The sequence below is a fragment of the Capra hircus genome, chromosome 16, assembly GCF_001704415.2.
Source record: "Capra hircus breed San Clemente chromosome 16, ASM170441v1, whole genome shotgun sequence".
In the NCBI taxonomy this organism is placed as follows: domain Eukaryota; kingdom Metazoa; phylum Chordata; class Mammalia; order Artiodactyla; family Bovidae; genus Capra; species Capra hircus.
In genome coordinates this window covers 28,490,403-28,507,936 of record NC_030823.1, presented here as the reverse complement: position 1 = coordinate 28,507,936, position 17,534 = coordinate 28,490,403, and the positions used below count along the sequence as shown (strand labels likewise).

At 52.3% G+C, this 17,534-nt stretch overlaps 1 protein-coding gene across 1 annotated transcript in view; it reads right to left on the bottom strand.

The window, feature by feature from the left end:
• Positions 1-17,534, bottom strand: part of COQ8A (coenzyme Q8A) — a 47,120-nt gene that overhangs the window by 6,821 nt on the left and 22,765 nt on the right. The window contains exons 3-5 of the mRNA XM_018060238.1: positions 13,103-13,513; positions 12,793-12,859; positions 2,044-2,118 (exon numbers count right to left, since the gene is read on the bottom strand). Coding sequence (XP_017915727.1) covers positions 2,044-2,118; positions 12,793-12,859; positions 13,103-13,513 — 553 coding nt within the window. The remainder of the gene's footprint in view (positions 1-2,043; positions 2,119-12,792; positions 12,860-13,102; positions 13,514-17,534) is intronic.

Genomic DNA, 17,534 nt, shown 5'->3' with positions numbered 1-17,534 from the left:
CCATGGGGGGACCAGGGGAGGTGACATCATGCCACTGCCCTCTGCCCAGGGCTCTATCAGCCTGGCCTCTGATATAGCAGGGCCAAGGGGCTAAAGCAGGGTGTGAGTCTGAAGGCCAGCATCTGAGGGTAGCTGTTAGGCCTACACAGGGTCAGGCTCACTCTCAGGGAACCAGATATCAGGACAGGGTCCCAGAAAAGGGAGAGAGTTAAGCTCCACAGGAAGAGGCCAGCAGCTGAACGTCAAGGAAGCCACAGCCCCTGAGCGGGGCCACTCCAAGGTGGCTGGGCCAAGAGGAGTTCCTGGCAGACCTCTAAGTCCCCTCTGCCCTTCCCAGCTGCTCAGCCCCTGGGCCCTGTGGGCGGGGGACCTGGGTCGTGTCCCTGAGGAGGCAGGGGAGGAAGAAGACCCCGCCCCAGGCAGGAGGAGGGTGCTTTCGCCCCGAGTGACACAGTGACTCTGACATTGAGAGACAGGGCCTGGCCCCCTGAGATTTCTAGGCAGCCCCTCCTCACAGCTGGCCAGTCTCCACAGCCTGGGCAAGGGTGGTCTGAGAACAATATGGGGAAGTCAGGGAGCCCAAGGGCATGGTGGGCTGGCCCCCAGCCAGAAGAGGCTCCCTGGGGAGGGCGGGGTGGGCTGGTGGGCGCCCTCCAGGCCCAGCACTCCAGGCGCTGCTCAGGAAGGGGGAGCACACCCTCTGGCCTGAGCCCCATGTCCTGCTCCCAGTCTGGTGGCACCCAGGTGCCTTGACCCCCAGCCAGGCCACCGCTTCCCTGACAAAGGACACCAGCTGTAACCTAGGAGCTGGGGTTGCCTCTTCCCTGCTTGGACAAGGCAGGATGGAGAGCCGCCAATTTTGGAGCGGAGGATGGGAGGATCTGTGCCTGGGGAAGGCTGGCTTCTCACTCCAGAGTCAGGCTTCACTTCCCGGAGCCTCAGCACCAACACTAAAAATACCTCCCTAATCCTCTCTGTTCTCTGGCCCCTTCCAAGGACATACATGCTCAGGGGCTGGTGGGACGGGCTAGTGCTATCTCCCCCGAGAGGACTCTCGTCCCCTTGAGAGGGTCCTGCAGGTGCAGCAGGGCCATCCAGGTGGCCGGCAGGCCACCAGGGGAGCCAGCCCCGGGGCTGTAGCCAGGGCTCAGGGACCACAGCGCAGCCGGACTGTGGGGACCACTCAGGGTCCCCAGCGATGGGAGGAGGAGGTGTCAGGCCCTGGAATGAGCTGATGAGCCCTGAATAGGGACAGGGGGCACTCAGCCCAGAACATCAAGTACACGTTGAGAAATCCACAAGCAGACGGCTTTAGCAGGGCTGCCCTTAATGGCCACCAGAATTCCATTAAAGGGAAAGTTCTCTGCATCTACCCAACCCACTCCCATGCCGGGACAAGCTTGGGGGACAGGCCCTGGCTGGGCACCCCCACAAGTGGGAGGCGGGGGGAGTTGCCCCCTGACCCACTAACACAGCACCATAAACACCCAGGTTCCAGCAGCCAGTCTGGAGAACTTTCTCCATGGGGTGCTGCCCACAGCTGGCCACCCAGACCAGGGGGAATTGGGCATTCTGACCTGACCCCAGGCTGACCCTGGGATCACAGGAGAGTCATGACCTTCGCCTCAGAGACAAAGGGTCTGAGGCTGGAGAGGAGATGGCCACCCCAGGGTACGAAGCAGGGGGATGGAGGCCCCATAGCTCCAGCAGCTCCCACATCCCTCAGCCACAGCCAAATGGGGAGCCCTGGGCAGCTGGCCTAGCAGACCCGGGGCCCCAACGGAACCCGACACTCCTGTCAGGAGAGAGCAAGTGAACTCCTCTTCACCCTCTGGAGGAGCCAGGAGGGTGGGTGAGTCAACATGGGCCGGGACGGGTGCACAGCGGCCTTCAGGTCCCAAACTCCAGGGCTGCCATTTACGCAAACACAAGGTGCAGGGTGCCCATGGAGGCCAACCCTCGGGGAACACAGACAGGAGCTCGGAGCTGACACGCCCACCTCCCAGGGCCCACCCTACCCTCCTGGTCAAGGGCCCAGCTCACCTGAGGGGTCCTCAGGGCGGAGGCTCTTCTTGGCAACCTCGGCCAGGGCCCCAAAGCCCAGACCTACGGCCAGACCTGCAAAGAGGAGGTTGAGGGTTCTGGGCACTCGCTCAGGAGCTGCGCACTGCCCTTCCCCATGAGCCCCGGAGCTCCAGGCAGACAAGGACCTCACTCCCCAGGGACCCCCACTGACACTGTGGACCTCACTCCCCAGGGACCCCCGCTGACACTGCAGACATTGTGAAAAGGTAGGAAATACACAGTGACTGTTTCCAGAGAACACCTGGATCAAGACGAGCACGCTGGTGGAAAAGTCTCCTCTACCCGCACTCCCATCGTCTTTGCTATATGCTCACGTGACACACACGCACGCCCGAGACAACATACAATGAAAAACACACGGGGAGGCACAGCACAAATGGAAAATAAACCAGGAATGGCTGCAGGCCAAGGACAACACAGGCCACCCTTCGGGACACAGTCACCCACTTCACAGTGTGTGCAGTGAGTCTCAACACCCTAGAACTCTCTGATCTAGTTCACTGCAGCTGCAAGGAGACATATTACCACCATAACATACAGCAGTCATTGGTAGGGTTGGAACATTTTGCAAAAGCAATGGGGACTTACTGGTGCGCAGACCGCAGCTCTCACTCAAGGAAGGCCCCACAGACACGCACAGGGGTTTAAGGATGGTGGGGTATCAGGCCCACTTTCTCCCTTCATCGACGTTTGAAATCAAGGTTTCTTAACACCTCATTTGTCCAGAGGTTGGTACTGGATGATCCCAACTGTCCAGGAGAGGCCCGAGGAGCCCAGCAGGTGCCACTCAGCCCACACAGAAAGAAAGCCCAGGAGCCTGGCCCAGGGCCCATCTCCTCTACTTCAAACACAGATCCGGCTGGCTTAGGGGCAGGAGCACAGTTAGCCGAGAGAGTGAAGAGCACGTGGAGGAGGACACTGACCACAGCAGACGGGACAGCAGTGACCCGGGGAAGATGCCAAAGAGGCCCGAGAACAGCCGGCGCTGGTGAGCACGGTCCTGGGGGCGGGGAGGTTGATGGAACAGCTTCCCTCCAGGCCCTGTGGGCGCACACCGGGCGAGGAAACCCGCACGTGCTTCTACATTTTCCAAATTTTCTACGATTATGTGTTACTTCTATGAGAAATCCTATTGCATTTACTGAGAAAGCTACTTAATGAAGATAAATTTTAAAAATCAAAAAAGATAACCAAATTAAAAAATATGTACTTTTGGAATACACTTTACCCACCATTAGGCAAATGCGCAGCCCCCACTTTGTCAGCTGTAAAGGCAGCTCCTGCCTCTTCCATCGGTGTGAGGATTAAACAGTGGAGTAAGACTGAAGCGCTCCCAGGAGGGGCAGTCATAGCCCAACACTGTTTAAAGATGTTCGCTATTACTGTCCTTTCTCCTATTCAAAGGGTAGACCAGTGCTGCCCAGCAAATAGAATGCCAGCCACGGATATTTTTAATTTTCTCGTGACCACATTAAAAAGGCAAAAAGAAGCATATGAAACGAATTCTGATCGTATATTTTACTTAACCCAAAGTACTCAACATATTTCCTCTATTTCTTTGCATTGTTCACTTAGGAAGGCTTTTTTATCTCTATTCTCTGGAACTCTGCATTCAGATGGGTATATCTTTCCTTTTCCTTTGCCTTTCACTTCTCTTCTTTTTTCAGCTATTTCTAAGGCCTCCTCAGAGGAAAACAATAGAATGGGAAAGACTAGAGATCTCTTCAAGAAAACGAGAGATACAAAGGGAACAGTTCATGCAAAGATGGGCACAATAAAGGGCAGAAATGATATGGACCTAAAAGAAGCAGAAGATATTAAGAGGTGGCAAGAATACACAGAAGAACTATACAAAAAAGATCTTAATGACACAGATAATCATGATGTTGTGATCACTCGCCTCAAGCCAGACATCTTGGAATGTGAAGTCAAGTGGGCCTTAGGAAGCATTACTATGAACAAAGCTAGTGGAAGTGATGGAATTCCAGCTGAGTTATTTCAAATCCTAAAAGATGATGCTGTGAAAGTGCTACACTCAGAACGCCAGCAAATTTGGAAAACTCAGTAGTGGCCACAGAATGGGAAAAGGTCAGTTTTCACTCCAATCTCAAAGAAAGGCAATGCCAAAGAATGTTCAAACTACCACACAATTGCACTCATTTCACATGCTAGCAAAGTAATGCTCAAAATTCTCCAAGCTAGGCTTCAACAGTACATGAACCGAGAAGTTCCAGATGTTCAAGCTGGATTTAGAAAAGGCAGAGGAATCACAGATCAAATTACCAACATCCACCAGATCACAGAAAAAGCAAGAGAACTCCAGAAAAAAAACAATTACTTCTGCTTCATTGACTGAGCTAAAGCCTTTGACTGTGAATCACAACAAACTGTGGAAAATTCTTAAAGAGATGGGATTACCCGACCACCTTACCTGCCTCCTGTGAAACCTGTATGCAACTCAAGAAGCAACAGTTAGAACTGGATATGAAAAAATTCACTGGTTCCAAATTGGGAAAGGAGTATGTCAAGGCTGTATATTGTCACCCTGCTTATTTAACTTATATGCAGAGTACATCATGAGAAAAGGCGGGCTAGATGAAGCACAATCTGGAATCAAGATTGCCAGGAGAAATATCAATAACCTCAGGTATGCAGGTGACACCACCCTTATGGCAGAAAGTGAAGAAGAACTAAAAAACCTCTTGATCAAAGTGAAAGGGGAAAGTGAAAAAGCTGGCTTAAAACTCAACATTCAAAAAACTAAGATCACGGCATTCGGTCCCATCACTTACTTCATGGCAAATAGATGGGGAGACAATGGAAACAATGACAGAATTTACTTTCTTGGGCTCCAAAATCACTGCAGATGGTAACTACAGCCATGAAATTAAAAGACACTTGCTCTTTGGAAGAAAAACTATGACAAACCTAGACAGCATATTAAAAAGCAGAGACATTACTTTGCCAAGAAAGGTCCATCTAGTCAAAGCTATGGTTTTTCCAGCAGGAATGAATGGATGTGAAAGTTGGACCATAAAGAAGGCTGAGTGCTGAAGAATTGATTCTTTTGAACTGTTGTGTTGGAGAAGACTCTTGAGAGTCCCTTGGACAGCAAGGAGATCAAACCAATCAACCCTAAAGGAAATTAATCTTGAATATTCACTGGAAGGACTGATGTTGAAACTGAAGCTCTAATACTTTGGCCTGATGCAAAGACCCTGATACTGGAAAGACTGAAGGCAGAAGAAAGGGTCAACAGAGGATGAGATGGTTGAATGGCATCATCAACTCAATGGACATGAGTTTTAGAAGCTCCAGGAGATGGTGAAGGACAGGGAAGCCTGGTGTGCTATATACTCCATGAGGTCGCAAATAGTCAGACATGACTGAGCAACTGAACAACAGCAACTCAACATATCATCCCTTACAAGTACTCTATATAAACGTTGTTAAAAAGATATATTACTCTTTTCTTACACTCAGCCCTCAAACCCAAGGTGTGTTCTACTCTCAGAGCACATCTCAACTTGGACCAGCCACATTTCAAGCGCCTAGCAGCACATGCCAAGCATAAGCCAAGTTCTGGCAGCCACAGGAAGAGGCCACAGTCGTCTGGAGATGCCAAGGACACCCTGGTGTGCTGAATGGAGATGCTGTGACCTGTTTCCCTCTGACACCCCAACCCAGCCCCAGGGGACACTGAGCACAGAGCTGGAGCTGCGTCTCTGGTCAAATATTAACTCCCTGCTGCTTGCCCATCCCCACCCCACTCATCACACTATCTGACTTAGCAAAATAATGATAATGGGAACGTTAACCTTCAAATCCCAATGACCTTCACCAGTGTCTCTCTGCCCCAAGATTTTTCTCTGGGTAGATCAAATCCAAAGAGAAGCCTACGAGAGAGGCAGACGCACCAAAGGCTACCCAGCCTGGCCACTGCGAGCAGACGCCGCACCCCTCCCTCTGCAGAGCCCCCCACGCCTCCTGCTGGGCCCCTCAGACTCTTCTCTGGCCACTTCTAGGCTGTGGGACAGAGCCAAAGCTCTCCAAGCCAAGGACATGTCACTGAACACTGAATCACGGAGGGAACATTCTGCAAAGGAGGCCGCAGGCTCCTCCTCTGGCCCCGCAAACTCCCTCAGGACCAGTCTGGTGCCAGGCCTGCAGAACTGCCAACAGACAGGCTCCCCACTGCGGCCCGGGAGGTGAGCAGCCCCGCCAGCCAGCCAGCCCTGACCTTGACCTCAGAGCTCCTGCTCTACTGAACCAGGAATAGACTGGCCCTCCTGCCAGTCCCCAACACGGCTGATTTAAAGGACTCTCAGAGCCTCGTGGAGAGAGAAGGGCAGGGTGCAGCCAGGTTCCTTCTTCCCACAGAGCCAGGTGGCACCTCTGTCTCAGATCCCCCGAGTTGGTAAGGACACCCTGAGCCCAGGCTCGCTCACTCTCTGTGTGTCACCTTTATCCCCACCCACACCCAGCCCCCCAGCCCTCAGGGCAGCGCCATCCATCCCCTGACCCACAGGCAGCCCTGGCCTGGACCACATAGGCTGCTCAGAGGTCCCAGAGGAGACCTGCCACAGATCCAGGTCAGCAGCCCCACGGCCACTGTCAGCAGCCTGGCCACCACCCTAGGCTGTGAGAAGGCGCCAACCCTTTTCAAGAAGGTTCCTACATTTCTCTCACCAGAGGAGGTTTTTCAAGCTAGAAACACGGAAGGAGTAAGTAGCTGCAGGGAGCAGGGTTCTCCCTAGAGGAGTTGGGAGCAGTGGGCTGCTTCCCAGGGAATTGGGCCTGTTCCTTGTGACCAGGAAGCCCAGGCCCCAGAGGCCCTCTGCAGGTCCTCAAGAGAGAAATATGTCCCCTCTGAGCAACCACTGGGCTTCCGCCCACACAGGCACAGACGTCAAGGAAAAAGTAAAAATAAAACACCTTCTAGTAAACAGCGGTGTTTGTGAGGAGGCTTGGTGAGAGGTGCCTGAGAGCAGAAAGAAGTGAGGAAATGTTCCGCATTTACCTGCCAGAACCCCCAGGCATGTTTACTGAGCAAGGCTGGCCAGAGATTTCCTGCAGCGGTGAGGGGCAAACCTAAGGGAAAAACAGCTTCACTCACACTGCACCACCCACGTGCCAGGCACTGCTCTGGGGCCTCACTTTTATCAACACATCCCACGGTCCTTCTGATCTCTTAGAACAAGAAAGTCCACAGAAAAGGCAGTGGACAAGGAAATTTCCTTTGCTTCAAGGCGCTCTGGAACCCTTGGTACTTCCACCTTCTCTCTCATCTCCTGCATCCTCCACACCATGCCAGCTCCAGGCCTGGGAGGAAGGCAAACAGGAAGGAGCGGTGGAGGAAGTTCCCTGCAGGGTGAGTGTTCTCCTTGGTTCTCAGAACTGGGCCAGGGTGTGGGGGGAAGAACTGATGGCCCCTCTGCTGGATCAGGGAGAAGGGACGAGTTCAAGGGTGACAGACCCAGATTCAAAGTGCCTTTGAAGTTATATGCTCCTGGGAAATGCAGGAAACCATCTTCCCTCACCCTTGCCAAGGTTGCTAACTTCTCTTGGACTTACGGGGCATCAGCCTTGCAACCTCAGAGGCACAGAGGAGCGCCAGCTGCTTAGAGGGACAGCACACGCGCAGCGTGCGTCCTCGGGAAGTCAGGCAGCAAAGCTGGCATCACTGAGTGCCACCCAACGAGGGACACCAGGGCAGCCCCTGTCGACACCAGGACCTCAGATCTCCACACCCTCAATGAAAATCAAGTGTCCTATCAATAAATGCTAGTGGGGGAAGCCTGACTTCAGACAAGTCAACACAGGGCTTCATGCCAGGAGCTCAGAACACACAGTCCTACTGCAGGAGGTGTGAACACTCCCACCCCTACAGAGCTGCACCCTCCACCGCAGCCTAGGGGTCCACTGGCATCCCCACTGCTGAACCAGCTCAGCAAGGCCCCTGGCAAGACACAGCAGGGTCTACATCTGAAAACAAAGAAGACAGAATGAGGCCGCCAACAAAACTCAGTTACTCAATTTACCATCCTTTATCTTGGAAGCATGTCCTTTGTACTTTTATGTTGTTAAATGGCCTTTAAAAGTATAAATTGACATTTGAATCAGTTCTAATGAGGTGGATGAAACTGGAGTCGATTATACAGAGTGAAGTAAGCCAGAAAGAAAAACACCTATACAGTATACTAACGCATATATATGGAATTTAGAAAGATGGTAACAATAACCCTGTATGCGAGACAGCAAAAGAGACATAGATGTATAGAACAGTCTTTTGGACTCTGTGGGAGAGGGAGAGGGTGGGATGATTTGGGAGAATGGCATTGAAACATGTATAATATCATATATGAAACGAACTGCCAGTCCAGGTTCAATGCAGGATACAGGATGCTTGGGGCTGGTGCACTGGGATGACCCAGAGGGATGGTACAGGGAAGGAGGTGGGAGGGGGGTTGAGGATGGGGAACACGTGTACACCCATGGCGGATTCATGTAGATGTACGGCAAAACCAATACAATATTGTAAAGTTTAAAAAAAAGAAAGAAAGAAAGAATATATATTGTCTATAACGATATGTTCTATAATTTTAAAAATAAAAATTAATTTCAAAAAAAGTGTAAATTAAATGATGTTCATAGTTGATGATAGGTTTTGTTTTGTTTTAAATGTTCTTACTTAGCAAAATTTAAAAATCACCAAACTATGCCCACTTATCCCAAAATCTTCTGTTTTCAGTGTTACTACTGCACCAAGCGAGATGCTGGAATGGCACAAAAGCTTTGTGGGAAAGGGGGCGAACAAGCTCAGAGAGAGCTTTGTTGCTGACATATTAATAGGACGCCTAGGGTTATCAGAATCTTTACGAAATTAAGCAGCCATGGCGATCAGTTTGCATTCACCGATTTTCTAACATGAGTGAGAACACTGTTCTTACAAAATCACTGAGGAAATTCAATGGTGTCTTGGGAACTATTTTTTAAAGCAATGTATTTTTCTGGGAGTAAGAGTCCTTAACCTTTTACCTTTTAAAAATAAGAGGATTTCTGAGAGTCCGTTCCCTGTACTCTTCATTCCTGGCCCACTGTTTTCTCAGACTGAACTCTGTTTTCATGCATCGTATTTCAAAATCCTTTCCACGCAGAACCTAAATATCCTTATTGCTTCCTACTTCTTCACTTGTTGTTCCTCTTTCTAGTTCTCTTACTTAGTATTCTTCTCCCTTCTGCCTTAATGATGTGGACTATAAATTCCTAAGTGAAGGTCCTAGTGATCAGCAAAGTGCTATGCACACAGTGCTCAGCTCCTTTTGGTAAGTTTTCTCTTGTTGTTTATTTGCTTCAGTCATGTCTGACTCTTGCAACCCCCACCCGCCACCAGGCTCCTCTGTCCATGGGATTTCCCAGGCAAGAATACTGGAGTAGGTTGTCATTTCCTTCTCGAGGGGACCTTCCCAACTCAGGGAAAGAACCCACATCTCATGTCTCTTACACTGACAGGCAGATTCTTTACCACTGAGCCACCAGAGAAACAAGTTTCCTTAGTGCTCACTTTATCTGTTAGTCTCATTTCTATAATCATCCAGCTCTCTCTCTATTTGTAGGTGCAGGAGAGATGATAAGACATCTCTCTGAACCTGTAAGATTGAGGCACAAATGAAAAATACAGAAAAGAGCAGAAGTGACACATAGGACAGAAGGAAAGAACTAACATATGTGTAAGGAGTCTCAGAAAGAAAGGAGAAAGAGAACAGGCCAGAAACAATATGTTAAGAAATGACCGTTATTTTCCAAAATTGATGAAAGACATCAAGCCACAGATTCAAGAAGCTCTGCAATCCCAAGCAGGATAAAAACAAAGTAAATCACACCCAAGCATGGCACAGTCACACTGCTGAAAACCAAAAGCAAAAAGAAAATTCTAAACGTAGAGAACAAAAGTACAGATCACCATGCCCACAGCATCACAGCCATGACATCCTACGGCCAAACCGGACCTAGAGTTCCTGCCCCATCTCGGCATCAAAATGTGCCATCCCAACTGGAAAGCCCCTGCCTCTGCCTCCATATAGCTGAATACCTGCTGCTGACATTCCCAAACACAACCCTATCTCCCTGAGGTTGAGAGCAACTGCCTTCCTTCATACCCCTCACAAAACTTCCTAAAGTCTGTTACTCTCCACCTCAAAACATCTCACCCTTGTGAGGAGAAAGAAGTTTCAAAGTGTTTTCTAGGAGAAGAAAGTAAACCGGTGTCACTTCAAATTGTTTAGACAATGACCCACCAGTAAGCCATGTACAATGCAATGAAGAACATGGATCAATAGCATAAACATATCTGAAACAAATATTTTTGCAATGTTCTAAGTTCTCAGGATCTATGATACTAACTCTGATCCTTTTCTCTTCAATTTCATTCTATTTACTTGTTTTTAAAAACACTGGTCCTGACCCACTAAACTGATTTCACACTCACTTAAGGGTCATAACCCACAGTTTGAAAACCTCTGGATAGGACAGAAGGTCCAGAATTTACCTCTGGGGCCAGAACAGCACATTCTTTCCAGACCTGGCTTCTCTTTGCTCCCATCCTGCCCCCTCCAGTCCTGAAACATGAGCTGCCAACTGCATGGACAGCATGAGCAACTCGCAGCTGTGAGCAAATCTTCAGCAGAGACTCTGAAGGAGGGCTGTGGGCACCAGGCAGCTGTCAGCAAGGGCTCAGGAGGCTCCGGAGGGTGCAAAGCCCCTACAGAGACCAGGGCCTCTGCTCACCCAACCCCAGCCCCCTCTGGTGGCCATGTCTCCCACACCCTGAGGGAAGCCCTGCACCCGATTTGAAGGAAGTTGTCTTTCTGTCCTACACACCTTCCTCTACCACTGCTTTCACTTCAGTCTGCTGTCCTTAACCCACCACCCAAAAGGGCTTGACTTTTTCTGGCTTCTCCACGATTTCCATCAAATTCTAATCGGCCATCACGACATTCATCCTGACCACTTTCCCAAACAGGTCCTCTACTACTCCACCCCTGCAAAGACGAGAGAGAGAGAGAGAGAGAGAGAGAGAGAGAGAGAGAGAAGAGAGAGAAAGAGAGGCTTACGCCCATTCTAGACTATGTTAGTCAAACTCAGCCTTCTGGCAACAGGGTTCTGTGATGCGCTCTGGTCTGGAGTGAGGGGAAGTGGATTACAGGTTACAGAGAAAAACTACAGAGCAAGAAGAGAACGGTTCCTGCCCTCAGACTCATGGAGGAGAGAACAGAACCTCCACTCAATATGAATGATAATAAACATCCCAACTAACAGCCGCTGAGCAAAGCAGGGAAGTGCCGTGTCTTCTGGGCATGAGGACCGCTGGACACCATCAGAGCAGTGACTCTCAAACCCATTCTGGTAGCGGCACCCCAGGGGGGTGCAATGTTCTATGAGGAACTGCTAGCCCATGAATGTGAAATGAAGCAATAATTTTGTACTAAAACTCAGATGACACTGGATGCCAGATTCTGGAAAAGATAAGTAGCAGCAGATGTCAAATTTTAAGATAATAGTTATGGAAGAAAACCTCAGAGTTGAGATAATTCTATCCAACTAACCTGGTCTGCTCTGAACATAAGGTGGACAGCCAGCCATTGTTCAGTGCTAAAGCCCACTGGCCCATCAGGCCAGCTCCCAGAGGGCCAGGAACACAGAGCCAATTGTGAACGAGGAGGAAGATGGGTTTTCAAAAGAGAAGAGCAGCCAGGGAGAAGAGCCTGATGTACAGTCCACAGGAGGGGAGATGTACAGACCGAGAAAGCAAAAGGCAGGCAGTAACAGCTCAGACAGGTGAGTGGGCCTTCATGACTAGTCAGCACGGGCATCGACAGGAGCCAAGGAGGCCTCTGCCACACACAGCCTTGCACCTGCCCAGCGAGGGTATGCCAATCAAGCTGCCACAGCTGACTGCCATACTAGTACCATACTTCCATTACAGTGTGAATGGAGAACCTACTAAGGACAAGCAGGCTCTAGAGAAGTCATTCCATCTCCAAGTAGAACCATCGCAAAGGATGGCACTTTCCACAGAAATATTTCGTTCATCAAATAAGCACCAGATAGACAACACCACATCACAAAAGCAGATACAACTGCTGTGAATCTTCATTATAAGATGATCCTCCTATATGGACAAAGAGAGCACAAGTGTACTGCACACAAACTCCCAAAGGAAAGGACAAACTCACAATTCTACAGTGTATTAAAATGGACAGCAGCAGCTCAGGGTCAATACACCCTGATACCATTCTACTGGAGCCCGCAGCCCCGTGGGAATCAGCAAATGGCTCCCCAAAGGACTGGGCAAAACTACTGTGTCCAGGAGCCAAGCAGCCCCACTGTCCCGCCTCCTCTCTGCAGGGCCTCCAGAGGCCTGAGTGAGAAGCTGATGCTGCAGACGCTGCCCCCCAAGAAGCAAAGCCGCAGTCACAGCACAGCATCAGCCACACCCCACTGATCCCCAGGGGTGAGCTGAGGTAGCAACTGGATCACTCACAATCACATTGGATCCCATGAATGTTTTCACATTCATGGAAAACATCCAAGAATGGCGAACACAGGAGCTACCACCCTCCCCAGGACGCCCCTGGGTCCCCATCCTTCCCGCCTCATGCAGGCCCAAGGCAACCTCAGCTCCTCTCACCAGGACTGGCACCTTACCTCCAAAGTTAGCCAGCCGCCCAATCCGTGTAACTGGTACCTTCCGCTCGCGAGCATGCTCACTGAGCTAGAGGGAGAAGAGAAAGAGCCCTTCATGGCATCAGTGACCAGAGACAGGACCAACCTTCAGGGTCCATGCTGCCCCCACAGCCCCTCTCCACCCCAAGAGCAGCACACTCCACCCACAAGAGGCCTCTGTGTGCCTGAAACTCCAGGCCACAGACCTGGACAGTGTCCCCAGAGGCTGCGCCTGACACAGCGGGACTGTGGGAACCACTCCAGCCCCACCCCAGGGGCCTCCTGCACGCACTGTCTGCTTGTGAGGCTTGCTCTCGGGGCGAGCCTTGGCCTGCCGGGCCTTCTCAATGTCCTCAGCCGTGAGGCCGCCCATGGATGACTGGTCCTGGTGGTAGACCCTCCGCTGAAGGCCCGAGGCAGAGAATGGGTCTCTGGGACTTGCGAAGAGCCTCCCAATTACCCTGCCCAGAGGGGAGGCGGCCTGGCCCGGGACCCCGCCTTCCCGAAAGGGTCCGCTGGCAGCATAGGCAGGAGCAGGGCCCTCGCTGCCTGCGGCATGAGCCCAGGGCGGAGGTGACTGCTCCGGGGAGGAGGCTGCAGAGACATCCTCAGAGGTGCTCTCGGCCCTCATCCCTGAGAAGTGGAATGCTCCTTCAGGGTCATCGAGGCTCTCGGAGTAATAGTCTTCAGGCTTCTCCTGACCCTGCAGGAAACAAAAGCTGGCGTGAGAGGAGCAAGAGGGCAGCCAGGAGCAAATCCCTGTGTGCGCCCTGTTCCACCCAGGACAGCACACCCTCCAGAGGGTTCTACCGTGTCACCCCATGGCCCATTCTAGAGGTGAGCAGCAGCCTGGATCCAGGAGGACCAAATTCCACACAAGCTCCCATCTTGTGGGCCAGGCAAGCCAGTCGCATGTAGCCCCTGCTGGGTGCCCAGACCAGACCATGTGAGTGACCACCAACCTGGAGCACGCGCCTCACCTGCAAATCTGGACTAAGGAGAGGCTACCAGGGGCTTTGGAGAGGGCAAGCCAGGGCAAAAGATGGGGAAAGCTTTGCAAAGTAAAAGCGTGACCATTGACCAGCAGAGGGGAGGGCTGCACACAGGTAGGCCCACCCTGCCTCCCAAGGCCAGCGCCTTGCTGCATCTCCACCAGTCAGCCTTGGGCGCCCCCTCAGGGGCTCTCGCCAGAGGGCTTGTCCCAGCCAGAACCAGGCCCGGCTCTTCCTGAAGCCGGGGGCACACAGCGCAGGCAAGGAGGGTGACACACCAGGTCTCCCTGTTAACAGTTGCTGAGACTTGAGCTTCAGGCCCGGGGTCTTTCCATTTCTGAACCCCTAGCGGCCTGGCGAGTTCCTGACCCCTCTCTGCCGCTTCCTTCTCTGAAAACAGGGCTCCCCCCAGTCACAGAGTTACGTGAGGCACAGACAGGGCCAAGAGAACAGTGCTGAGAAGGCTATAATTAGAACAGCACCAACTCCTGAAGGGAGGTCAGTGGCCTGGATTCCCTGAATCCAGGATTCTCTGAAATGGATTCATCACACAGAGCATTGCCTGTACATCCTGCAGAAACAGCAGCAGACCCCAAAGCCTTCTCACTCCCAGCTTGGTAAGATACTGTGGGATCTAGAAGATAAGACATGCCCACCAGTGGAAGAAAGTTCAGTTCAGTCGCTCAGTCGTGTCCGACTCTTTGCGACCCCGTGAATCGCAGCATGCCAGGCCTCCCTGTCCATCACCATCTCCCGGAGTTTACTCAGACTCACGTCCATCGAGTCAGTGATGCCATCCAGCCAGCTCATCCTCTGTCGTCCCCTTCTCCTCCTGCCCCCAATCCCTCCCAGCATCAGAGTCTTTTCCAATGAGTCCACTCTTCACATGAGGTGGCCAAAGTATTGGAGTTTCAGCTTCAGCATCATTCCCTCCAAAGAAATCCCAGGGCTGATCTTCAGAATGGACTGGTTGGATCTCCTTGCAGTCCAAGGGACTCTCAAGAGTCTTCTCCAACACCATAGTTCAAAAGCATCAATTCTTTGGCGCTCAGCTTTCTTCACAGTCCAACTCTCACATCCATACGTGACCACAGAAAAAACCATAGCCTTGACTAGACAGACCTTTGTTGGCAACGTAATGTCTCTGCTTTTCAATATGTTATCTAGGTTGGTCATACCTTTTCTTCCAAAGAGTAAGCGTCTTTTAATTTCATGGCTGCAGTCACCATCTGCAGTGATTTTGGAGCCCTCAAAAATAGTCTGACATTGTTTCCACTGTTTCCCCATCTATTTCCCATGAAATGATGGGACCAGATGCCATGATCTTCATTTTCTGAATGTTGAGCTTTAAGCCAACTTTTTCACTCTCCTCTTTCACTTTCATCAAGAGGCTTTTTAGTTCCTCTTCACTTTCTGCCATAAGGGTGGTGTCATCTGCATATCTGAGGTTATTGATCTTTCTCCCGGCAATCTTGATTTCAGCTTGTGCTTCTTCCAACCCAGCGTTTCTCATGATGTACTCTGCATTGAAGTTAAATAAGCAGGGTGACAATATACAGCCTTGACGTACTCCTTTTCCTATTTGGAACCAGTCTGTTGTTGCATGTCCAGTTCTAACTGTTGCTTCCTGACCTGCATGCAGGTTTCTCAAGAGGCAGGTCAGGTGCTCTGGTATTCCCATCTCTTTCAGAATTGTCCTCTTTCTAAGTGAGAAACTGAGGCTGAGAGAGCTGAAATAACCTGGTCATGGCCTAGCAGGCAGAGCAAGGACCTGGAGCCAAGGCTGGCCCCACCGGCTGCCCCAAGGCCACCTGGCAGCACCTCCCTCAGAGAAGAAATGAGCTGTATTTGGAATCAAGAGGCACCTCTCAAAGTGGCCAGGGAGGCCCTGGAAAGAGGGAGTCTGGGGCAGGGTCCCACGAGCCACGTAACTCCTGTAACTCCCCTGCTGGCCACCAGCCCTGCGTTACCATGACCTGATTATGCGGAAGTCAAGGGACCTGAGCGTCTCAAGGGGACCAGGCTCAGTGAGTGCCTGCTGAATGAGTCAGTGAGCAAACCCCCTGAGGAAGCAGAGGGAGAGCGGCTTCTGGGGTAAATGCCTCCACCCTCCTAGTGTGCAGAGGCAAAGTGGAGCGCGCTGGAGACTGCCGCACAGCGCCTCCTTCCAGGCGGGGGACCATCACTCCCTCCTACCGCCGAGTGCCTGTGCCGGCGCGTGGCCTGCTCTCCTCCCAGGACCAGGAACCGGCCTGTCCGAGGGGAGCAGGGGCGGGCGGGGAGCCAGGGCTCCCTCGCCTCTCAGGGAGGCCTGCCCACACCTTACACGCTCCTCGCTCCTAGGAGGCCCAAGTGAGTCGGACAACTTCCACAGGCGAACGCCCAACAGGAAGGCGATGGCTCCTCACTAGCCAGGGCACCAAGCGAGGCAGCCTGGGCACAGCCCCGCCTCAGCAGAGGGAGCGCGGGCAGAGACAGCGTGTGAAGAGGACACAGGATTCCGGTCCTGCCAATCAATGACCGCATCAGACTGCTGAGACTCAGTTTCCCCATCTGAAAAGGGGGGTAAGCACCTGGGCCTGCACCCTTCCCAGGACAACGGTGAGGCTCGTAAGAGACCACAGGAGTGAAGACCTCTGCGAGGTGAAGGCGTCTGTGTAGACAGAGACACGGTATCACCACTGGACCTCAGAGAGCAGGAGGGGAGGCTGGCAATCCTAACCTGAGACTGGCCAGAGGGGAGGCCCAGAGCCTGGAGGAGCGTGCGTGTCCTTGTCTAGAAGGACAGGGCAGAGATGGAAGAGGAGCGGCAGCGGGGCTCCCTCACAGCACGGCTCCCAACACACACGTGCCCAGGCACACGTGAATGCACACACGTCCATGCAAGCACACGCAGACCCTCCCCACGCCCTCAGACTGTCAGGAACGGGGTGTGGACTAGGCGGGTGACGCCGCGGTGGGCGGCGCTCTGCCACAGCAACCCTGTTGACCACCACGGCTCCAGTGCTCCATTCTGCTTACAGCCCTCCCCTTGGACAGTAAAGTGTCGAGGTCTCAGCACGAGACAACAGGAGGGACGAGAGTGAGGCGGGAGGTGAGGCTGCTGCCCTGGAAAGCGGCAGGGCTCCCGAGTCAGCTCCCGAGACCCCAGCCCGGCCGGGAGGGGTGGGGTGGGGGGCAGGGAGGGGCAAGGGTTTCGAAGTCCCGGAAGACCTGCTGACACTCGACCCTGTGACACTGATGCTGAGGCACAACGTCCAGCAACATGTGCCTGCCCCACCCACCCACACATGGGAGACCTCGCGTCGCTTTACAAAGCTGACCCAACAAAGAAACACTAACGGAAGCCAGAGGGACAGGCAGAAGGTGCTCTGTCTTATAAAGTACTTGTTTGCTTCAGAGAAGGAAGGGTATCTGGCCTTCCAGATACACTGGGATCCTTCCAGCTGCCTCTCCTAAGAACACAGGGGACCGTGAGTTTCATCTTTGTGGCATTTTTTAATTCCCCAAATTAAAAAGGCCTCTCTTCAGTACCTTGAGGACAGGCCCAGGAACTGAACCCAGGCCAGGCAGAGTGAACAGAGCGAACCACAGGCAGCCCCGGCAGGGCGGGGCCTGGCTCTCCCCTCTGCGCCCCGTGCCTGGCACCAGTAGGCACAGGGTAAGGGCTGGTGAGTTACTGGTCAGACTGGAGAGCGTGCTGGGCTTCATGTTCCTAGGGTTCTTCCCAGA